The sequence below is a fragment of the Glycine soja genome, chromosome 2 (assembly GCF_004193775.1).
Source record: "Glycine soja cultivar W05 chromosome 2, ASM419377v2, whole genome shotgun sequence".
In the NCBI taxonomy this organism is placed as follows: Eukaryota; Viridiplantae; Streptophyta; class Magnoliopsida; order Fabales; family Fabaceae; genus Glycine; species Glycine soja.
Genome location: NC_041003.1, coordinates 12,907,778 through 12,932,378, shown reverse-complemented (window position 1 = coordinate 12,932,378; position 24,601 = coordinate 12,907,778). Strand labels below are relative to the sequence as shown.

The following is a 24,601-nucleotide window of genomic DNA, read 5'->3' as shown; positions in this document are numbered from 1 at the left end:
AAAGCGAATAACTTCTACTTATTTTAAACTATGTTTAGTAAAGTTGTAAATAACTCACTTCAATTTTAGACTATATATTAACAAATTAACTTATGAAATTTTAGGCATACGGATTTAATTTGTATACACTGATGTATTATTACGGTAAAAACTTTTATAATGTTAACTAATTAAAAATTATAATAAGTATATATAACTTTTAAGTTTTAAGATAGTTAATTATTCTCAAAGTTAACTAACTTACTATATATGACATTCGTAATGAGGTGATAGTATACAAATTGAAACAACAACACACAAGTTGATTAGTGTGTTGTGAATTTTGGAAAAAATATCGCAAATCAACATTTATAGCAGTTTTCTATGTGCTTGTAAGTATGTTAAGGAGGGTTTATGCGTGAGATATGTGAGTATATATATTGCTTCACCATGGTTGTCGTATGTGTAAGCTGTATATGCATAAGCTGCTTATAAACTTTCCTTTAGTATGGATTTGAATGTCTGGTTCAATGTGTTATATATGATGTGTGTTTTTCCCAGTGTAGTATGTGTGGTTAACTCTCCTGCTTATTTGTTGTATAACTACAAACCTCACTCTTCCTTCTGTCTTTTTTCTTTGTTGCTCTGCTCAGTGTCAAACAATAGATGGATGAGAGATAACATATCTAAATCACCTTGGACGAACTCGGGGAATGGACATAGCATGGAGTGCAATAGGACAATACTAACTTTAAGGAGTGCTTACAATGGCAGGGTTTAGTTTTTGGATTAGGGCCATATGTAGTAATGATATGCACCAAGTCTCGAAGGTAGAATGTAGTCTCCATTCCATGTTAGATGATAGGGAAATCCACTAGTTAGGTCTCAAACTCTTTCCTCTTTCTAAGCCTTAGTGGTTCTGAGCAAGGTAGTAGTAAAGGTAGTAGTGATATTGAAAAGAGACCCATCATGCTCCCTTAGATCATGATGTGAATGATCCCAAGTGTAGTTGTGATAGTTGCCCTCTGCTAAGTGTAGAAGGGAACTATTAGTTAGGTTGGAGGGTCAAGTGTCTAAGTATGTTTCATATAGTTGTTTGTTTCATGTTGTAGTGATACATGAAAATCACAAGTGTACAATGTAGTCAAGTAATAAATCATTGTTTCACATGAATTATACGTTTGACTATGTAATTGTTGCCCATTAAAAGGAATAAAAATGAGAGAATTAAAATTAAAATGAGAATAAAGTTGAGTGAATTCAAGATTTAAAAAATAAATTGAAAATAGAATTAATAATTAAAATTGATTGAAAATCAAATTATGAAGACTTTCAAAATTAGGGGTTTGCACTATGACAATGACTAAATTAATCCAATTATCCTTGAGTTATTTCAATTTCCTATTGAAGGTGAATTAAACTAAGATACTTTTTATTCCCTCTTGAAAATGAAGAGATATCTAATTAAACTAACTTCATACTCTCATGGTGACTACATTCAATTAGATCCTTTACGCTAAATATTAATTTATTCCAATCATTTTAGGGTTCAACCTACTCTCATGGTTTTACACCTAAGTTCCTTTCTATTGTTTCTAGAATTATAGGTCCACTTCTCAATATATCACCAAACCCCCTAAATTAATGTTAAACGTTGGCCAATATATTCAACACAAAAGAGAAGCGATAAAAAGAAATCAAAGGAACAAGGATAGAGGAAATTAATTCATTCAAACAGCATAAGGTTATGCCTAATCTTAGAAATAAAGACTGTTCGCAAGTATCCATGAAACAAAAACAATCAATAGAAAAGATTCTAACCGCAAGTGAAAGAGTAATCAAGCCTCTCAATTTGTTCCCCACTAAGCTGTCTAAAACGAAGTTCAGAACTCTAAAATAGAGTCTAAAAAGTCTACATAAACTAGTAGGCGATAGAAGTTTTGAGCCCAAAAGTAAACAAAATGAAAATTAGAGATTGTTGAACACGGATGTGCGGATTTCTTGCAACTTATGCAACTTCAGAATTTAGCAAGTTTTGGAACGTGCACAAGTGTGCAAAGCTTCAAGGGCTTCCAACAAGCTTTTTTCTGCCTCTACAAGACAATGCTCCAAACTTCAACCTGCATGATCGCAATGCATCAAATCACTCTTTAGGCACATCTAATCATGATAAAATCCTCTTTTAAAACACAAAAACACAAAAAATGTAACAAGTTCGAATATATATATATATATGGAAAGACCAAGTCTTAAATGACAAACAAAACAAAAAATCCTATCTAAAATGAGACATAATGATAACTAAAATTGCAATGCATCAAGTAGACACATCGGGTTAGGCCTTGCCGAAGTTTTGTTGTATTTTGTACATGTATTAAATAATTGATCTAATTTTTTTTATAAAATAATATCTATAGAATTCATTATATTTAATGTTATTTTACAAATTTTAAATATTTTTGTGCATAAAATTTATTTATATTTTAATATAATGTCAAAGTCTTATAAATATATAGTATATATATAATGCATTTAATAAAATCTTATCATATATGTATATGTTTATATTATTATATATTATATAATTTTTATAATATATAATAATATAAATATATAATCATATGCTCGAAGTCAATCATAGCAGCAAAATTTGATGCATGCAATGCAAAACAACTACGAAAAGCTCCATAACTATCTCGAAAGATAATCGTGCTTGCTGCATGACTAGAAGATCCATGAGATGATACATCAGTATTACACTTAATTAAACCGTAGATCGGAGGAAACCAACCAAGTTGCTTAATCTGGACTGCCTTTGGAGGTTTGATCGAGACCAAAAACTTCTGTAAAAACCAAAAACCAGAGAAAGAATTTGAGGCATGTCCCTTTGAAAGATATCATGATAAAGATGCAGCGGATATCACTAAACTATAATAGCCCGACACAATGGAATTTTAACATTAGTGTTAGAATTGATATAAATAATTGAAAAGTGATTGAATGTAAATACCTTGTATTCTTTTTCCACTCTATCACTCTTTTCTTTGATATCTCAATATTAGATTTTATGCATGTTGTAGTTGTGACATCATATAAAAATTTGACGGGTTTGGTGGTGAGGATCTCTTTTCCCAGGCCTTAGCGTTTTATTGTAATTTTTCCATTGATAAAAAAAATTCTCTAATTCATCTCAACTATGGTAAAAATCTTTTATCTTTAAGGATTTTTTTTTAATAAAAAGCAAAAGGGACCCAATTTTTATTAAGCGTTCCAATAATCGGGCAATCAAATTAAAATTTCCAATGATAAAAAATTAAACTAAACTAATTAAATTAATCAAATTAAATATTTTAATAATAAAAAATAATGAAACTAATTAAGTAAATGAGAAATAAATTAGTAATTCAGAAAAATAAAATAAAATTGAGACGCACTACACTAGTGTGTTCGTCTTGTTCGGCAGTGATATTGTAATTTGTAACTCTTTTTTTTTTTTCACTAATCCAGTCTCATTTTCTAGAAAAACCAAACCACAACGACCATTTTCCGCCGAACCAAACACGACCTTAGTCTCCTCCATGATTCCCCTCAAAACTCATCCTCATTCTCCCTTCATCTTCTCCGTTTCCAAAACCAACCCACTTTACTTCTCTTTGCTCCCCACTTCTATCTCTCTTCTCTCACTCAAACAACCCCCACCCTCTCTCTCTTCCAATCTTCTCAGGGTTTCAAATGTTGGAGTTTCAGTTTGCAGAACCGAACACCACGAAGAAGAGGAAGACAAGGGGGTTTCGTTGGAGCTTCACGACTTGTCCCCAAATGGGGAAGTGTATCAGAAAACGCTGCAATTGGTTGAGTGTTCCATGTTCGCTGCACTCACCGGTTTGGTCTATTTCTTGAGCAACTCCCTTGCCATTGAGGTTTGTTAATGTGGATGAAAAATGGGTCTTTGCTTGTTTATGGAATTTTGTTGAGAAAGGAGACTAATGGGTATGCGTTTTTTTTGGTTGGAAATTGGTTGGTTCTAACAAAAATTGAATCTTTGTTTGTATATAAAGTTTGGCTAAGAAAATAGAGTAATGTTATTTATTTATTTATTTATTTTTTGGGCGGGGGGTGAAATTTGGTTAATGCTAACAAAAACTCTTCTAGTCTTTGTGTTGGTTGAAAAGTTTCAATTCATGTTTTGGATGTTTATTGATTTTTTTTTTTATCTCACTGTTTTGGCGTTTGTTTCTGATTGCAGAATTACTTCAGTTGTTTCTTCTCATTGCCAATAGTGATATCCTCAATGAGATGGGGTGTTGATGCGGGCAGGAAAACTCTGGTTAGACTCGCTAGTTGCTTCCCAAATGGCTGTAGATAATTCTTCAAGAGTTTAATTTATGTGTAAAATATTTTTGTGCCGACATCCGATGGGAATTTACCTTATTGTCGCATCGTGTTAATGAATAGGTTGACATGGTAAAGGGATCAAATCTTATTGGATGTCTGTAAAAATATTTTAAACAGACAGTGTATATCTGTGTATGTAAATTAAACTCATTTTTTAAGTATTCTTGAGTTGTTATTGACTCATTGAGTTATCAGATTATTATTAATGTTGCATTTAATTTTTATTGTAGGTGGCAACGACTATACTTTTGCTTGTCTTGTCTGGTCCAGTTAAAGCTCTAACTTATTTGGTGAGCTTGTTTTTAACTTTATAAACTTACTGAGCTAGGCAATAGGACTCTGGAATCTGCCTTTGTGTTTTTCCTTGCTGCTGCCTAGTGTTTTGTTTACAAAAGAATGGAAGTGTAGTTTTGTGAGCCAAAAGGTCATTTTATGAGAATTGAGTATTTTTATATTTTAGGATGAGAAAAATTGTTTAAAAATTAGTTGTAGGATACATCTCTTATCAAACATGTGTTTTTGTTAACGTGGTATTAACTTGTGTAAATGTACCAACATAAAGTGTATTCAGAGCTGAACATATCACCTGGGTTATATTTTTCTCCCTCTAGAGATGGTAATAGTCAATGAAGATGTTTGCTATAGCCCCTACCATAACAACACGCCAACTTTTTTGCATGCGAATTGTGAATTAAAAACCAGTATACCATTGGCCATTTTTTGTAAAATCTGCAGGCATGATCATTGAGAAATTTAATCTTGTAGATCTTGGAACAAAGATTTGCTCCCTTCATTTTCCCTTTTCACATATTTTATGCTGGTTTATCTTTAGTTTGGATACTGTGGTGTAACTGAATATAATGACATGATTTGTGATATATCTTTTTTGCAGCTTAAGCATGGTATAGTTGGTTTCACAATGGGTACTTTGTGGCGGTAAGTCATGCACAAATTTTATTTTCTTATAAACTTCACATATAGGTAAACTTTGTAATGAATTTCATTGAATTGAGTTTTACTACTCTGGTTGTATAATGCTACTCTGGTTGTATAATGCTGTGGATCATTGGTCATGATAGTTGTTTTTTTTAAGTTAATATGAATTAGCTTCACCTTGAGCTTTGACATGAAATTCTTAAATTTGAATTTTGTAGCATAAGAGTGGGCATGACTAACAAGTAATGTTTTAATGTATGCAAGCACTGCAATTTATATTTGTTTTTATATGTTGCTTTGTTAATGCTGATTTAGTCTGATTTCTGATATTATTCTTTCTATATTATGTGGCAAGATGATATCACTGAACCAATTATAGAAGTAAAATAGATAGCTGTGTTGGATATATCCTCACCCTTTGCCACCTTTTTTCTCTATATCCCTCCTCTGATATGAAGTGAACTCCTTTACCTACAATACACTCTGCTGTCACGTAGTAATGTAGTTAGTTATATTAAGTCACCATATGTCCTGTCCTGCTTTGGGGCTCAGATGTCCTACTTCTCAAATATTTTTCTAATATATACCCAAGACAATGGTAGAGGCTGTTAAAAGACTCAAATGTACTAGTCATACAAGTGATAGAGTGAGGAAATAGGGTTGTCGTTTCCTACGAAGACCGACAATCAATCACTAGCTCACGCAACTTGCTACTATTTGGACTAACCAAATATATTTGATGGAACACGGAATTAAATTCAAATCTCATAATTGATGTTTAATTGATTTTATGATTTTGAATTAATCAAGAATCAAGAAATGAAATTGACTAGGGTTCAAATCTTTCTATTGTCCTTCTAAGTAATCAAACTCAATCCAATGCGAGATCATGAAAGTGAAGTTTCTGTTTGAATTATCAAAATTAAACTATGTTCAATTCTTTGAATCTAGGCCCCTTCAATTAAAACTAGGGTTCTAATAATCCCCTAGAAAAACATAGATCTAATTCAAGCCTTGAGTGTAGAAATTTAGCAGAGCACTTGCTCATGAAACTCCCTCTAGAATATCACAAACAAGACAATTACTCTTATTTCTGGTGGCATTCATATTTTTCCGGTCACAAACACAACCTCGAATCAATTCACTAATGACTGGTTAGGGTTAGAGGAAGCATGAAATGCAGAGGGACATTGCTCAGATTGGTAGAAGAAACTTGCATTGAATAGAAATGAGTCTAATTTCAAAGAATTCCAAAATTTCATTTATCCTAACCTAGGGAATTTATCAAGACATGAAGAAATCCAGAAAATCAGAAAAGGAGAAGAGGTAACGTCTGGACTCTGGATTGAAGCTCTGAAATTCTTCTCCAATGTCAGATCTTCATGTATGAAGAGAGATTGTCAAATTTCCCTCAAGATCTCTTAACCCCCTTTTCCCTCTCAAGTAGGGATAGTGATCCCAGTGCTCCATGCAACACTGCAAATTTTCCTTGCCAGTGCATAGTGCCGGGATCAAGTGCTGAATAACTGAATCTGATTCAGCACTGACATCAGGGTTGCTTTCTGTCGTTTTAGTGCTTAGGGCAGCACTTCACTAGATTCCAGCGCTTTTAGCACTTGGAGAACTTGGGCTCTCCATCAGCCTGCACTTTTCTAAGGTTTGGAGCCTTTAGCACTTGAACAATTGATGCTCTCTGTTAGCCAGCACTTTGACCAGTGCTTTTCCTCTATTTCCAGCACTTAACGCTGGTGCCTGTATTTCTGGATAGCTTCTAGGTGTGCTTAAAGCACTAAAGTTAAAATTTTCCAATGCATGCTTTACTGCAAAAAAGAAATGAAAATCAAGGTAAAAAATGGGCATTTAATTGGATCTATGAATTTAATGAACTTCCTAGGTGGTTATTTTCTTCAATTTCTATTGAAATTATTTGCATAAATTTGAGATATGAATTTATTCGAGGCCTATCACAAGACTGAAATATTCTTATAAGAATGACAACTATAAGTTGTTAATCCCTTTTTTTGTTGTTGAAATAAGCTAAATAACGTGTCTTCTTTTTACATCTTGTCAGGACGGGAGCAAGTTGGAATATGTCAATTTTCTTGTGCACAATTGTAATGTTTGTTACCTTTTGCCTCAGACATCTTATTACCCATTTGAAGTGATTGTTTTATCTGATTCTTTTACTCATTTTTACTCATTTCTTATAATAAAATCTTAATAATGTGCACAGGTACGCGCATTGGGTGCTGTTGGCTTTGTCTTGATTTCGTCTTTCTTGATAAGGGAAAACATACTAGCTTTGGTAATCAATTCTTAAAATTCTCTCCTAATCTTTTTATCATCTTATACTGCAACCACTTTTGACTTATATTTTTCTCTTCCTCTTGTTTTGTGGGAAATGTGGCCTGTAGATCACCATTAACATTCATGCTTCTCTCACATTTCTCCTTACTGCTGCTGGTGTTACTTCTATTCCTTCAATGAACGTGATATATACCCTATTTGGCATTTTGGTATGTTACTATTGTATTATTCTACAGTGTCTTTGTATTGAATTGGTTCTTGGGTCATTAAAACACTGATGTGGTTGTATTCTCTTTTCATGTTCAGGTTTTGATCAATAGTGGATGTTTCATGTTCTTGCTCCACCTGTTGTATTCTGTTTTCCTTACTAGAATGGGGATGAAGTCTTCACTAAGATTGCCAAGATGGCTGGAGAGGGCCATCTGATGCCATATGTATTCAAGGTGTTACATATTTTTCAATTGAAATGCTATTATTCTCTTTGGGGGTTAGAGAAGGGATAAATGGGTGAGGTTGTTGTATATTAGTAGTATTTACAACGGCATTACCATTCAACACACTACAGGTATAAATGATAGGAACTGGATTAGATTGTAGACAAAAATAAACTTAAATAGCGTTATAATCTTAAGAATATTCAAGAGACCTAGTTCTCTCCCAAAGAGTTCCCAAATTCAAAGATGTCTCCCTCTCAACCCCTCACGTAAAAACACAAACATAGTTTGAAACTCGATATAATAATACTTGATTTGTTGAACTTAATTTATGAATCAAATGAGTTGAACTTGAGTTATATATAATTGACTTAATTAAATTTTTCACACCTGAAATATAGCATGTTTTTAAAAAATTACCTAATATTCATTTTTCTCCTAAGATACTTGAAATTTTTTTGCGTTTCATTCTAGTACATGTTGTCAGGCTGTATTCGTTAAGTGATGACGTGATAGACAGAGGGATACGTCATCACGCCTAGTCACTAATCATGTAAGTACATACCTCTACATCAATGTCATGTCATCACCTTCTTCCTCTTTTCCATTGTTGACCACATTGCACCACCACCGTCGTCGACCGTCGCCACCACATCATCCAACCGCTTCTCCCCTTATAAATTGATCAAATACTAGAAAAAATCAATTAAAGTGAAGACCAATATCATCATTCAAAACAGAAATCTAAATTAAAAGGTTGTTGTTGGTTGTAGCAATTAAAGGAAAGAGGAACAAAATGTGAAACTAAAAGAAGAAATGAAAATAACAACTTATCTCGTCATGATGATCAACATTGGTGCCGGCAAACCTCCAACAAAGTCCAAAGTGACGAGTTTGACGAACAAGAGAAAAGAAAATCACTAATTGGAGTAGCTTTGAGAAATAATAACCCCAAAGGCCGAAAATGACATAATGCGTAATCTAGGTTCAATTTTTTATTTGAATTTTAGAATATTGGGGACTAAGAGTGCTTTCAGGAAATTGGGGCTCATTAGTTTTATGGATTTTTAGTTCTTTGAGTTGTGGTGGAGTTGGGAAAAGTTTGAGATTCACAGCAAAGGGTTTTTTATTTTTTATTTTTTCAAGTTGCTTCTCTACTTTTGTTTGGCCATGACATTCTTCCATTGCGAGAAGCCGACATCGGCAACCGTGGCTGTAAGGTAGCACTTTGGAAGGAGGATTTAGTGAAAGATGAGGTGAGATCTGGTGTTGATTTGAAGGGCACGAGTTTTGTTTGATTTTATAATTTAAGATAGTGGCGGCGGCAACGGTGAAGGCGAAGTTCCAGAGAATGTCCAAGATGGTGGTGGTCGTCACCTCCCGCACCACCATAAACGACTCTCCCTCTCTTTTTTTGGCTTTCATTTTTTTAAATTAAAAAAAATAATGACGTGGATGCATGTGCTTCGATTTTTTGTTTTTTGATTGATTTTTTGGTTTCAATTGGAATAGATTAGTTTATGAACCCAACAAATGTAAGAATTGAGACAATTGCTTGGTGCACCCAACAAAAGATGAATGTGCACCCAACAATTTATGTGAAGTAGCAAAAATGTCATTCACTTAAGAATTTAAAAAGCATTCCTCTCCTTTCCCTCATCTCCTCTCCCTCACCCAGTATTGTTTCACCCCCTTCACGTTTTCGCTTCCTCTTCTTGCGTCATCAACTCCCGTCGTTGGTGCCTTCGATTGTGTTCGCCACTCCCTGCCATTGTCGTCGTCGAGAGTGCCTTCCTTTTCTTCGTTGATGTTGTGTCTGAGTGCTTGTTTTTTAGGATTCGAATGTTGTATATTGCATATGGATTAGCAATCCGTATGGATATACGGATTGATTAAAAATAATAATAATTGAATTAATTTTTTTAATTAAAAATAAATTAATATTTTTGTTGTATAAATATTTTATTAATAAATAAATTATTGTTGTATATTTTTTCTGTGTTTATATTTAATTAATTATATTTGTTTTTTGAAGTTGGTTTTTAATAAATAATTTAAGAATTTTGTTTATTTAAAAATGAATGTATAAATTTAATTTTATTTATTTATTTTTAAAATATAAGTAATTTATTTATATTTGCTATTTAAGTAATTTATTTATTTTATTGATATAGTCATATATATATTATTACACCCATATTATTAAATATTTATATAATAGTGTTTGGAAGTATAAAATTAAAATTTATTCATTTGTTTAAAAATATTTAAAGGTGTTGAGATACTAATTTGTTAAAAAAAATAAAATAGTCATTTATTAGAAATAAAAAACAAAATTATAGTTAGATTTTGGTCATTAATTTAAGTTTACTAGAATTAGTGATGTGAAGTCTATAAATTTGAAAAAATAATTTCTATATTCATTTATGAATATATTAAAGTAATTAAAATAATAATAAATTTTTTATTTATGAATTATTAAATAGTAGTTTATTGAAATATTATTTAAACGATGACATTAATTGTTATTATTGTTTAAAGGTGCAGATTATGGTTAGAATAAGATGATTGTGTTGAGCTTTAGACAAGGTTATAGGAAGAGCTTTAAGGACATAAGTTAGTGGTGAATTGAATGAAACCCCTCAATGACGAAGGCCTACAACATCTGAATGTAGGCAACAAGCAGCTGCACCTGTTGCTGATGATGTTGATCATGTAGATCATGAAGCTGACGAGTTCCATGACCAGGCTCAGGAGGCAGTTGCCGATGATGTAGTTGCTAATGCCCAGGTTTTCCAGTTGAGCCCCACGATACATTAGTTGTGATGGACTATGTTCATCATGTGGTAGTCACATTTTGGAATGGAGAGATATTTATTTTTTAAAACATACAATATTTTTATAATTATTTTTTATTCAAGTTAAATTGATTTAAATTTTTATTTTCAGGAACGTCCTGAGTTGAAGTTGTCCTCCCACAGAAGGAAGGTAGAGAAATTTGGAATGTCTGTTCCAGAGATTGAAGGCATAGTGGTTGTCACAGGATTAAGTCCTCTAATTGCATGCTCCTTGGACAATGGTGACAAGGGACTTATATATGTTTTTGCTGAGAGGTGTCATAAGAAAACTAGTAGTTTCCATCTTCTGGTAAGAAATGTCACTATCACCCTCGATAATGTGGCATTGTTGCTTTATCTGCTCGTTACAAGTGCCTTTCATAGCTTTGAGGCTCCTCATGTAGACCAAGTCGTGGACTTGTTGGTTGACTTGCTTGAAGTTAGTTCACAAGAAGGAAGAGAAAAGACATTTCAATGCCATGAGGCATGTGTTCGGCTATCCTGGCTGCGAGACATTTATCGTAGCAAATGTGACGCAGGATACTAGACCGTAGCAGCTAGAGCATATCTTTTGCATTTAGTAGGTTGCACACTCTTTGCTAACAAGAGTGTCACACACATGCATGTGGTATTCTTGGATGCATTTCATGACCTCAGCCAAACTGGAAGCTACGCATGGGGAGCTGCTGCATTGGTCCATATGTATGAGAATTTGAATGATGCGTCAAAGAGAAGCGCTAGACAACTTGCAGGATATATCACACTTTTAGAGGTATTTATAATTTATTTTAAATTTAATATTTAGTTTTTTAGTTTATATTGAGTATTGCTTTGAATTTTTGTTGTTTTTAAAATATGTGCAGTGTTGGATCTACGAGCATTTTCTTATTGTTTTTTCTTCTATTGTTGCTAAAGATTATCGTGAGAGGAAACCACATGTTTGTCGTTGGAAGTCTATGAAGGCATTATCAGTGTCAGCGCATCATAAGCAGTTGGATAGATTGACGTCCTATGTTGTGAGCTGGATTCCTTATGGTGATCACCCGTGCATTCAGAGAGTTTGAGCTGATCTCATTATTTTCTGGACATATTAGAAAGGGTCCATTTATTGTCATACACCAACCAGAGAGAGTTGTGCGAGAATTTGGTTATGTGCAAACCATTCCTCCACACCATGCTGCTTCATCTTTATCTATAAAGGATATTGATGATATATGAGTTAAGTTTTCTAAATACCTTGCATCGGTGGGTCATCAGCTTTGTGGTACTCCTGGATAGTGTGCATTGGACTACATGGAGTGGTTCTACTTCATATCTCACCCCTTCATGAGTCCGAAACAGCTTAAGGATTCTCCTAGACATCCACTTGCAGTGCACGATGATACATTTATTGAACCAAATCCTCCTCAGCAGCCAATGGATATGCCAGAACCACATGCAGCTGCACTGGTTGATGTAGACATGCCTCGACATGTACTGGTATAATATATTTTCATTTCTCACTGTTAGTCATTTTATTGTCATGCATTAAATGTTTACTTTTTACCTTGTTGTCAATGTTGTAAGAGGTTTGCCAAGGAATAGCAAAAAGGTTGTAACGCTTGATCAACCTTAGGGTAGTCACTGAAGGAACAAAAGCATACACTGTGACCAAGGAGAGCCTAAGGATCGTCAAGGGTGTGACTATGCAAGGGAGTGTATATATTCAATTGAGACAATGGCGGCGTATGTCGGACGCATGAAGATTGTTAGAATTTTTTAGGTTTTATATGAATTATGTATGTAATATGACGGGATAATATTTATTATTTATTGCTATTTGATAAGTTTTTATTTTATTTTCATTTATGTAGTATGTGAACATTAAATTATTGACCTAAGTATATTATTATGTTAAACCTTAAATCTAATTATTTAATCCTTCAACCCTAACTACATAATTCATCAACACTGAAACCCTAAACCTTAATTCAATTTAATTAGTCAAATAACCGTAAAAAACCCCTAAAACATAAATAATTATACACAGTTTGATGTTTTCTTTTCTAATATGATTATTTGCACAGTCGATAATTATGTTAAATAAATACATATATGAACGTCCAATGAAACACATGTTAATTATCATATTACATGACAACCCCATAAGTATGTTACAACAATGTACGTTACAAATATTGACTTAACAATAACTAAATGCTCAATCTTCCCCTAAATCAACAAAGTTTGTTTTCAACCTCATCAAATTTGTATACTGCTGCTTTCTACTAATATATGGTGTATGCCATTATTTTCTTGATAATGACAATTTGTAGACCATAACAAAGCTACGGGCAATAAAAGACAATGATCTCTCAGAAATACCTATTACATAGGGACATACACATTCAAATTATCACAACACATTTTATTACATAAACTATACAAACAGGATGATCATGCTTTTGCCTGAACAAAATGATTGTCATACACATGAATGATACATATAACGTGATGTATAGAACAATCTCTTGGTGGTTGACTTCTAAGAGGAAAAAATGTCATACTTTGTTGGAGAGAAAGAGAAACAAGGATGACATTATACCTTGATGTAATCACATATCTCATGTCGATTATATTCACTCACTTATCCATGGTAACCTGCATGTAACAATTTTAATTACATTTATTTAAAAAAAATTAATCCATCAAAACGTAACAAAAAACTTATATACCATGGATAATCCATCCACAAGTAAGTACCACTTTAATTCCTCAAATTTGTCTCTGCCACAAAGCATGTAGATATACTCATAAGACCATTTTGCAAGTTCTTTAAGCAAATGGTTACGAACCAAAGACCATGAATCTTCACTCATACCTAATAAGGCAACAATTGCATGATATCCACAATTACCATCAGGTTTGACATCGACAATGTTTTCAATGGAATCATGAATGCATGGATGAAATTGATCCAATATTGGCATCGACATGGAATATGAAAACAACCAAGTACAAAGGACAAAGCCCCTGACAATGGCACCAAAAACTTGTCAACTCATTGGCAAATGCATCAAATTATCACAAGTAGTAAAGTAAAACGAGAGTCCGAGTGTCGAGTCCACAAGAACTTTGTTTGTACTTAGATTGGTGTATTCCCAATTTTCAAGAAATTAATAAATTAAATTAAAGATTTGAAAGATGGAAAATTAAAAGTAAATTGACATAAAAATTGAACTAATATTTAAAACAAGAAAGAGCAAGAAAAACAAACACTTTGAGAGTTGTGATGCGAAAATTGATTCAAAATACAAATAAATTGGGGCCTAGCCTATCAAAACTACTCTCGATGTAATGTTAATGATTTTTCTCTATTTAATATTATTCTAATTTTTACCTACATCTACTTATATATTCTAACCATGATCCTTCAAGTGAAAAAGCCCGATTTATTTGATCTTTCCTCTAATCTCTTAGAAGAATAAATTAAATAAATTGCATTAGAAATAAAGATGCATAAAACATGCTAAACAATATCATTTTATCCTTAGACATGAATCATTTAGATGTCTTTTTCCAATTCTTAGAAGATAAATATTTCCCAATGCCTAAATCCTAAAACAGATACGTGAATATGGGTGATCAAACTACAATCAATAAAATTAAGCATAGAAAAAAGGGAATAAAAATTAAATAACATTAAATAGATAGTAGGGAAGAAGTTACATCACGAGCGTTTGATTGTTAAGCTCCCAACAATTGGGGGTTTAGCCTCTCATTATCATGAGAGACTTTAATCTTTTAGGGGTTGATGGAGAGAGAAGAAGAATGAGAGGGATGGGGAGGGAAAGAATGAATCTCAAAGGTTGGTTTCCCCTATTTGGGAGAGACTCTAATTTCGTGGATATTCAATGTAGAGTTCTAAGTTTCGGTATATCTTTTTCCTTTGCTTCCTCCTCTTTTTATAGGCCCTAGTTAGTTTAATTTTCATGTAACTATGCGCTAAGCGCGACTGCCTCGCTGAGCGAGTGAGGTGGTGGTCACGCGATTAGCGCGAGTTGCGCGCTAAGGACACCTTCACGTGGTGTTTGACTTCTGCATGTGACTTTTGTGCATCGAGCGAATGCTATGCGCTGAGCGATAGTCTTTAGATCTTTAACTTCTCTTCCAAGTTTTCTTCTGTGTTTCTACAACAAATACACCATCAAAATAGTATAATTCATCAGTTTAGATACCTATTGGACAAAAACTTTGATGATGCTAAAATTCTAATTATTTACACAGAAATGAGCAATAAAAAGGGGAAATCTAACAATTTTTGTATGAGTTAATCATAAAATATACCTATGTCAAGTAGTTATCAACTAATCACTCCTTTCACAACCAATTAAAATAAATGAGATCCTTCTTCTAATTCAGATATCTGTGTCTGATCTCATAATCACGCCACAAAACCAATATCATAAGCAATATATCAAACCCAATGCAAAATATCATCACAAGTAACAAACACCTACAATGCAATCCATACATGTTTATTCTTCAAGGGACATTCATTTACTTACTTTAGCAATAAAAAATCATATTAACACCTGAGAAGTATTGAAGGCATCAGAACAATCAATATGTTGATGCACACCAGGTTTCTCTTCATCTACTTCATTCATACCAAGTCCCTTTTCATTTTCTTCATTCATATCAACTTCTTCTTACATTATACTATTATACATCCACTGATCTTCGTTCATCTTAAGAAAACATTGAAAAAAATTCAATGACAAACAAACGACCCCTAACCACATCATACATATACTATCACATAATTTTTATATTTTTTAGTTGCATTTAATAATATAATACATTAAAATTGATAACCATATATATATATATATATATATATATATATATATATATATATAAATTTAGACATCCATAAACTAATGTATGACACAATATAACTATTTTTTGACTTTCATAAAGTAGTTAACTTAATAATATTTACACAAATATTATAAATATTTAAATACTCATGGAGTATTAGCTACCAAAAATATTATCAACTCATTTAGGGACTTACCTTTTAGTCCATATACAAAAATAATATACATAAATAGTTACCTAGAAATTAGTTATAAGTATTATCTTTTTTATTATAAATTATATTGTGATAAACTACTTACGAATGTGTTGCTAATATTTTTTCTTAATTGTAATTCATAAACTTATTAGGACTAACATTTATTTAAAATAAATGACTAAAATAAAATAAAAGTCTAAATTATTTTAAAATAAATATGACTTTCAAACTATAAAAACTAAAAAGTACAAATGAACTATGAAACTATACGTATTTAAAAATATTTTAAATAATAATACTAATTAGTTTTTAAAAAAAATTAAAAAAAATTAAAAAAATAGAACTTAAGGATTAGACATCCTTAAGTAACTTACGGGTATCAATACCTTATTTCTGCCGTTAACGGTCACACCAATTATCACCACAAACACTCTTTGTCGACGAACCACCATAACACTTGCACCTCAACCAAAGCAGACACAACAAGGAAGGACCTCTCCTCTCACGAGAATGAATGAATGAATGCGAAAAAAACAACAAAATGAATGAGTGAACAAGACAAAAGAAAGAAGAAGTAAGAAGGAATATTTCTAGAATTTCAAACAAAAAATGCTGAATGCACAAAACAAAAGCCAAGCATTGATTGGAATGTTGCAAAACATGAAAGAATGGGCTGATTGGATAAGGCCAGTGTTGGACAAGTGAGAGGTGATTCGAGAGGTGTGAGGTGTGAGGTGTAAGTTGTGAGTAGGAATGCGAATTTGTTGTTCAATAGGGCTTGGGTTTGGATGGGTATGATCGAATTTGAGCCGAAAATGGTCAATCCGACTGAAATTGAGTATTATATTTTTCACTCTATTTTTTTTTTTTTTATCGTTGGAGCCTTTTGGTTGGTCTTTTTGCATTAGACGGGTGACAGGCGGGTCGGGTGGTTTGGGACGGATTTCGACGTTTGCTGAAAGATGTATTACAGTTTTTTTAAATCAGCAAAAAAGATATAAATTGAAGATAGGGTACCAGTGGTAACAAATTACGGTGTAAATTAATATATTGTGTTCTTTTTCAATCACAATTAGGCTCACTTTAAAAATCAACAATAATTTAAAAGTTAATTTTGGTTGAAAAAAAAATGCTTGAAAAACTGTATAAAAGGTTTTTCCTTTGCCAAGACAAATTTTGGTTGTTTTCTGGTTTTTTCACAGGATGTTGCAAGACTTGGAGGTTCAAGAATCTGCACTTTGATTGGATTGTTTATCCTTCATTACAGAGCACTCATTATTGTTCATACTTTTTTTTTCTTCTTTTTTTTCCATTCTTTCCTCCTCCCCAACTGTTGTAGCATTATGTCATTTATGCACACCAAGATATAATTTATTAATTTGCAGAGTTTCTTTTTATTTTTACATCATGATATTTGTGCGGATTATTCATTTTCGCTAGAGAATTTGACTCACCACGTTTAGTGAGATTTTTCTTCCAAATCATATTTTTTTCATCCATAAAATTTAAATACGAGACCTTATTTAAAAAAATTATGTCTAAAATCACTCAGATTCACGACTTATCGATAAATAATAGTTATTTTGATCCTACATGATCTACATGGTGCATATTTTCCTTTCTATTTTTCCTACAATAAATATTCATTTTGCTTATATAGAGCTACAATATTTTCTTGGTGATGGGAGGGTGAGCCAAGCTTTCACTTATTTGGATTCATTAAGTGCCTAAGTGCAATTGGCACAAGAACCTTCATATTTCAGAGCATTTTGTTGCTTTTATGTTGTCAGCTGATAATGTATTTAAAACCTATGTGTTTTCCTGCTAAATTATAAGAATAGAGAAATTATTACAAAATTCAAAGAAGTTATTATTTCTTAAAATCTGAAACTGAAACTAATTTAATTCTCAAAAAAAAAAAAAAAAACTAAAGCTACACGTTGCATCACTTTGCTTGTGGATTCTATTACTTCATTTTTGTATTGACCAGATAAACACAACAACTACAATTTATAAGAACTTTCATTTCCATGAATAGGTAATAAAAAGGTGATAATATCATAATGGCATTCCAATCTATAGCAGGAAATGATTTAGTTTAGTGTTTGCTTTATTTGAAATAATAACAATAGTGAATGATCATCAAAGCTGCATTCCTGTTGATTTTCCTTTTTTGTCAGCAGGAACAAAGAGAATTCCTTAGCTATTGGTTAGGGACTAATTCTTTTTAGGCAAGCCTTAACCAATTTACTTAATCAAACCTTAATGGTTTAAATAAGAATGAGTTGACCAAATTAATTACAACTAATTCAACACTTCTGCTGCAAAAATAAACCGAACATCAAATACGATGCCATCTCAAACATTTGAAATGCCAGTTTATGTAAGATCCAGAAAACAGAATTCCCTTAATGCCATAAGCTGGTCATACCAGAAATCAGAATATATTTTCTTATGTCTCCTCAATTAAGAAGCAACATCTCATAAAGAAAGAGTATTGCTATTAAAAAAAGAGAGACAAAACATTCAGAGTGACATGACATTTTTCAATTGGACATAAAGAAACTAGTAGGGCAAAAAAGAAATCCATATCAATAGGTCATAACCATTCCAACACAATTTAAGGCCCCATGCAAGCAAATAGAAAGGTATTTCTCTAGTTATGATGCTGCTACTTTAGTAACCTAAAGCTTTCTTGACAAAAGACAATGCCAACTTCTCTGAATGTTGTTGTCCATGTCAATGGCATTTCCATGATAACAGCACTCCTAGAGCTCTTTGTGTCCATGTCATAGTAAATCGCTCTAAAATTGACTCTTTCAACACCTGTAGGAACATAATGTGGCAGAAGTAGGATCTCACCCGTGGGAACTCTGCAAAGCGGATAAAGAGGAGGGAGGTCACCCAGGATTGGTCCAACAGCGAGTGAGGCCTAAAACAAAATTTAAGAGAAACATTTTAAATGTGATAGAGATATAGTAGGTCATTTTCACCAACATACATGGACTTCTTGCCAACATATAAGGTCTCTTTACTCTATAAAAATTAATAGCAATTTTATTTTTGTTGATGGACCTAAAGCGTGAGTTTTAGTTGTTTTACCTTTGGGCCGGCTCTGAGGTCACCGGTTTCATGTTCCCACAGCTGAGCCTGGTAGTCCCTCAGAATCCACAACTTCAAACCATGGTTACTGAATCCAACCAAACACAAACACCCATCAATTTCCCTGAGATCCGGGTATAGCGAGAATCCAAGGACGCTTCCATCTCCTGAAGGAACGAGTATCTCCCTGAACTGTTCGGCTGCCACATCGAACATAAGAAGACCATCTAAATGTCTCCAATAAATAGCACCATTGACACAAAGGCTACTACTATTACCATGAGAAGACAAAAGGTTTTCAAGATGCAACATAGCAAAGGGTGTTTCAGCAGTAACAAGCCTCCATGAAGTGTCGCGACCAAGAGTAAAAACCTTGACTTGGAGAGTTGCTTGATACTTAAGAAAGCGAAGAACCTTGAACTGGTCTCGAACAGGGTCATATCCAAAATGAGTTGAAGCGAAAAACTCTGAATTTGCTTTTACAGAGTAATAGTTATCACTGGGGAGAGTAATAATCTCTCTGGTGGTGGGGTTTGCTATGAGAGTGAAAGCATCGGCATGAGAATAAAAGCTAACATGGCTTCTCGGGTAGAAACAGAGCAAACCATTGACACATTGGACATTTGTTTCGGAGATTTGAAGGTTGTTTGGGAGGGCAAAGAGGATCGAAGGACGAAGGGGTGTTGTGACAATGCTATTGTTGGGGTGAGGAGCACCATAAAGGAAGGGATGTGAAGAGTTTTGGTTGGGTGAGAGGAAGAGAAAGTGGTGGGTGGGGTTATTAGTGAGTTTTCGAAGATGAAGGAATGAAGGGTCGCGTATGAAACAGTCCCATAACTTGCACACGCACCTGAATCGAATAAGGGTCTTTGATGGGAGCAAAGGGAGGATCTTGAACAACATGATCTCATCTGGGAGGTTTTTGTTGACCCTCATCACACTGCTGCTGCTGCTGCTGAGATTTGTGTTAGAGATCATCAAAGGTAAACCTTTTTCTCTTTCCATCATAATAGGTAATCAAGTTGATCCCTCAAGCAATACTATTCTGGAATGAAAGGTGGTTGAGTCAAGTCTTTCAGAGAAACCAAAATTATTTCATATTAATCATGCATACATGTTTCTACCACAAAACAACAAAGTTCAATCAAACAAAACAACAAAGTTCAATGGACAATACTCAAATTAGAGCACCATACATGTAAAGGCTATGTTGCACAAAACTAAGAAGAAAAATTAGTTAGAATCAAAGTTAGTTGGAAATTAAAAAATTAATTTATTAAAATTATAAGTATTCAGTGAATTAACCTAAAATATAAAATGAGTGAAAATCAATAAAATAATAATTTATTTATAAAAGATAAACATGAAATTTGATAAATATATTAAAAATAAAAAATAAAAAAATAAAAAAATATAAAGAGTTAGAAATGATTGAGATATTATTAAAAAAAATTATTTATTCAATAATCAAATAATTTTTCAACTAATAAAAAAAACTAAAAATTAAGTTTCCTCCATATGGATATCCCACAAAATTACAAAATGGAAAACGCGGCTTAATTGCACACCACTACAACAACAACAACAAAAAAAAAGGAGAAACTATATCCTTATCCGACAGGTGGACCATCAAGCTAGCATATACTCGATGTTATCTTTAACTGAATGATATGGAATTTAAATATTGCCATCATGAAAATCCTTCAGACTTCTCTGTTGATACTTGATATTAGTTATATTGCCCCTCTGATTGGGAAATAATACCACATAAACTTGATCATCACTATTACAACCCCAAGCATCAAATCATTTAACTTTAGAAAGAATGAACAGATGTGTTAATAACATCTGAAGTCCGATCCTTACAGGCTATCCAGATATACAAGTGGCAAAACCCAAACTTCTGAATATTAAAAGATTTCTTCCGACCTTTCAACTTGAGGCCTTATCCTGGAATTTTGTATTCCCAAATTTAAATTTCTTAGCTTTCAGCTACATAATCTTAACGATAAAATTTTATATTGCAACGTATATACAGTGTAAAGAATGATTCTTGGTGTAAAACAGGCCTAAACCGCGATTGCAACTCAACTTTTCTTTTGTAATAGGAGTTTCAAAATTGACACCACTAGTATAGTATGAGTTACTACTTACTAAGCATTAATAACTAGCACAAGAGGAAAAAAGAAAATGAAGAAGCATATAGTATCTGTTGAACTGTTTAATGGGGGCAATCCACGAGTCAAAATCTCAGTATATACTTTGATATCTGCCTGTAGTTGATATTCTCTATTTACAGTTCAATTTTGATTTTTTAAATTCAGTCATTCTAATCTATGTATTAAAAAATAGCTTAAATATATTTTTTATCCATAATAAATGTGTGATTTTTAAATTTTCTCTCTAATAATTTTTGTTTTACGTTGAGTTTTTAATAAAATAATAATTTTATTTTTATACTTGATACTTATTTTTAGTCCTTGATAAATTAACGAATTTTTTCAAACAAAAAATTCCTTAATTTATCAGGAATTAAAAAAAGTGATGATGATAAAAAAATAAAATTATTATTTTATTAGAGACTCAATGTAAATAAAAAATTTATAAAAGATAAATACAAAATTTACTAATTTATCATATACCAAAAATATATTTTAACCTATTTGAAATAATAATAGTGAATGATATCCAAGCTCCATGTCCAAGCTCCATGCCTGTTGATTTTCCTTCTATCGGCAGGCACAAGTGTTTCCTTAGCTATAAGTTAGAGACTAATTCTTTTTAGGCAAGCCTTAACAAATTTACTCAAGCAAATCAATTATATACTTTATCAAACCTTGTTGGTTTAAATAAGAATGAGTTGACAAATGACAACTCATTCATATGTCATTCACAATTCTTATAGATTGGAGAAGTTCTCTTTGAAGTTGTGGAAAACCTTAGAAGATCGTGTTACATAGTCTTGGAATTCTCTATTAGAGTATTCCACTAAGTTATGCGTATTAGCTTTTACTTAGTATAATCGGTCAACTGCAAGTTGTCAGTGAGGTGTTAGTTAGTTATAGTTACTAACTCTAGTTAGTTAGTAACTGTTAGAGTTAATTTTCAGTTAGTCACTCTATATTTAGAGTTGACACAAATCTTTGTAACTTGGCTTTTTCATTTCAATCAATGATAAAATTATTTTTTCAGTTTCTCACAAATTCTATCACTCTCAAAGATAACTTCAAGCCATGAAGCCTTGAAAACCTCCTAGAGAGATGGATCATGTTGGTTTGAGAATTCTTAGCCTTACAAAATAAGAACATGTCAGGGGGACCAAGCACAAGCAAGTGAAGCAACCATTCACAAAAACTCCACCTTTTGCTCAAAACATCTTATAATGTTTGGGCAAAAGGAGCACAAGGAAAACAAGTGGGATGTTTGTTACCATTTGACTCAGACATCTTATAATAATTTCAGGTGATCGTTCTTGCTAGATTTTCACACATTTGTTGTGATGTGGTATAACTTATATGGCTATTGTTGCTGGTATGGTTCACGATTTAAGTCAAAGTTTCCCACTAATTTTGAGTCATGTATTTTTAATGTCTAACCAGATCCAGTCGTCATTTAATATAGATACTTTAAATTTTGCACTTTTAATTATTGAATAATTAAAAAGCATATTTCATTTAAGACAGAAAAAGAAAGAAAAATAAGATGTAAGTATTGAAATCCAAGTTTGCCAACTGATGTCAAAAAACCAATCTAACTAACCTACATTTTTATATAGGATTAAATATATTTTTGATTCTTGATATATACCTAAATTTTGTATTTAATTTATGATAAATTTTTCCTTTGACTCTGATCCGTGATATTTGAAATATTTTGTTTTAGACCCCTACTATCAATGGGTTTGAAATAATTAATGTGTATCATTGGGTAAGTATTTGGTTGAGTTTAAGGAATCAAAGAGCATTTGTAAGACACCTAATCTTTTGGATTAATTGGATTAAGAAACATATTTGTGAAATGTTTTCATTTGGGGTCAAAATTTGTTTTGAAACTAATTCCCCCCCCCCCCCCCCCCCCTCTATGATTCAACTTGCCATTATTTCTAACAATTGGTGATCAAAGTTTTATTTGATAGTCATTCAAAATGATTTTTGAAAAAGATCCTTATAATTGTTGAAAATCATCAAACCTTTGCGGAAGATGCTTCTATAAACCAACCCCCTATATTTATTGGTGAAAACTATTCATCTTGAAAATTATGCATGAGAATTTTCCTTGTATTCCTTGATAGAGGAATATAGGATGCATTTGAAAATGGTTCTTACATTCCTATAAAGTTGTTATTGATGATAAAGAGGTAGAAAAAGACTTTAACTCTTGGACAGTGGAAGAAAATAGATGTGTATAATATAATGTTTTAGAGCTAAAAATATTCTTGTCTTTGCTTTAATCCTTGATTAGTTTTATCGTGCTTCTCAATATACATATGCCAATGAAATGTGAAAAACCTTAGAAGTAACTTATGAAGGAACGACTGAAGTCAAGAAAGAGAATAAAAAATAACACTCATTTAAGAATATGAAATGTTTAAAATGTTGCTAAGAGAAAGTGTTTTGGATGTAAAGAAGCCTTTTACACGTTATAAATCATTTGTCGGCTCTTGACAAAACTTTTGAAAGAGATGAGTTCAATGTTAAAATTCTAAAAAGTCTGAATAGATCTTGTCAGCCTAAATGAATAGCTATATATAGTCCATAGGGTACGATACATCATTTTAAACTTTTGATTTAACTCAGTTATTTATCACTTCGAGACATGAAAAAGTACCGTATTAATTTGTATTTGTAATTTCTTTTGTTTTAAATTAAAGAATAATGAAACAAAAATAACATAATCATATACATATTTTCTTTTATGTATAAAAAAATATGCATATATTCGTTTAAAATTAACCGTGTGTTTGGATTCTCTTTTGCTTTTAAAATTTTAAAAGTAATAGCTATCTTGAAATGGAAACATGCTAAGAATCCATTACTTATTCCCTTGGGGCCGTTTGGTGGGGGGGGGGGGGGGGGGGGGGGGGTGATTGTAACCAAGGCCGAAAAGGATACAAAAGAGCTTGTTTGAGACTAAAAAGGATTGTTGTTAAATGTGGTAACTAAAACATAAAAATTTGTGCAATTTTAAAGAGCAAATGAGTAATTTTTCCTTTTTAAAATTTAAGTGTAACGAAAATATGTTCAAAATAATCTTAAGTATAAATTTTATATTAAAACGTATAGTGCAAAGAAGGGATTCTTAATGTAAAACAGGCCTAAACCGCAATGGCAACTCAACTTTTAATTTGTGGCTGCAATTTAAAATCGACACCATAATATAGTATGAGTTGCTGCATGTTAATAAGTAGCACAAGAGGCAAAAAAAGAATTACTCTGTTGTATTGTTTAATTCGTAAAAATCCACGAGTCAAAATCTCAAAATATACTTTGACCTCTATTTTCATATTCTCTATTTATAGTTCTATTTTGGTTTATTTTAAATTCAGCTATACA

General features: G+C 32.4%; 2 protein-coding genes and 2 long non-coding RNA genes across 5 annotated transcripts; 3 read left to right on the top strand and 1 right to left on the bottom strand.

The window, feature by feature from the left end:
• The first annotated feature begins 287 nt into the window (after window positions 1-287).
• LOC114371042 lies at window positions 288-1,152 on the top strand. The gene is made up of 2 exons (XR_003657995.1): window positions 288-371; window positions 633-1,152. It is a non-coding gene; the product is annotated as an uncharacterized LOC114371042 (long non-coding RNA).
• Window positions 1,153-3,464: 2,312 nt separating this feature from the next.
• On the top strand, window positions 3,465-8,290 carry LOC114388297. The gene is made up of 8 exons (XM_028348715.1): window positions 3,465-3,899; window positions 4,226-4,306; window positions 4,605-4,664; window positions 5,267-5,310; window positions 7,382-7,424; window positions 7,544-7,615; window positions 7,725-7,826; window positions 7,924-8,290. Exons 1-8 carry the CDS (start codon window positions 3,558-3,560, stop codon window positions 8,041-8,043), a joined length of 864 nt encoding a protein of 287 aa, XP_028204516.1. The 5' UTR covers window positions 3,465-3,557; the 3' UTR covers window positions 8,044-8,290.
• A 2,661-nt stretch (window positions 8,291-10,951) lies between these two features.
• Window positions 10,952-12,720, top strand: LOC114371036. The gene is made up of 3 exons (XR_003657993.1): window positions 10,952-11,660; window positions 11,804-12,367; window positions 12,455-12,720. It is a non-coding gene; the product is annotated as an uncharacterized LOC114371036 (long non-coding RNA).
• A 5,611-nt stretch (window positions 12,721-18,331) lies between these two features.
• LOC114388281 (putative F-box protein At1g32420) lies at window positions 18,332-20,229 on the bottom strand. 2 transcript variants are annotated; one of them, XM_028348703.1, is made up of 3 exons: window positions 19,328-20,229; window positions 19,050-19,249; window positions 18,332-18,879 (listed from the first exon to the last, which is right to left on the bottom strand). In XM_028348703.1, exons 1-3 carry the CDS (start codon window positions 20,055-20,057, stop codon window positions 18,619-18,621), a joined length of 1,191 nt encoding a protein of 396 aa, XP_028204504.1. In that variant the 5' UTR covers window positions 20,058-20,229; the 3' UTR covers window positions 18,332-18,618. The 2 variants fall into 2 exon arrangements, with proteins under 2 accessions (XP_028204504.1, XP_028204498.1); XM_028348697.1 differs by having other exon boundaries at window positions 19,050-20,228.
• Between the last annotated feature and the right edge of the window lie 4,372 nt (window positions 20,230-24,601).

Bases quoted from the DNA above. Each gene is read 5' to 3' on its own strand.
- LOC114388297 (XM_028348715.1), top strand. From the start codon at position 3,558: ATGATTCCCCTCAAAACTCATCCTCATTCTCCCTTCATCTTCTCCGTT. The intron at 3,900-4,225 runs GTTTGTTAATGT...TTCTGATTGCAG, and splicing joins GCAACTCCCTTGCCATTGAG to AATTACTTCAGTTGTTTCTT. The intron at 4,665-5,266 runs GTGAGCTTGTTT...TCTTTTTTGCAG, and splicing joins TTAAAGCTCTAACTTATTTG to CTTAAGCATGGTATAGTTGG.
- LOC114388281 (XM_028348697.1), bottom strand. From the start codon at position 20,057: ATGATGGAAAGAGAAAAAGGTTTACCTTTGATGATCTCTAACACAAAT. The intron at 18,880-19,049 runs GTAAAACAACTA...ATTTTGTTTTAG, and splicing joins ACCTCAGAGCCGGCCCAAAG to GCCTCACTCGCTGTTGGACC.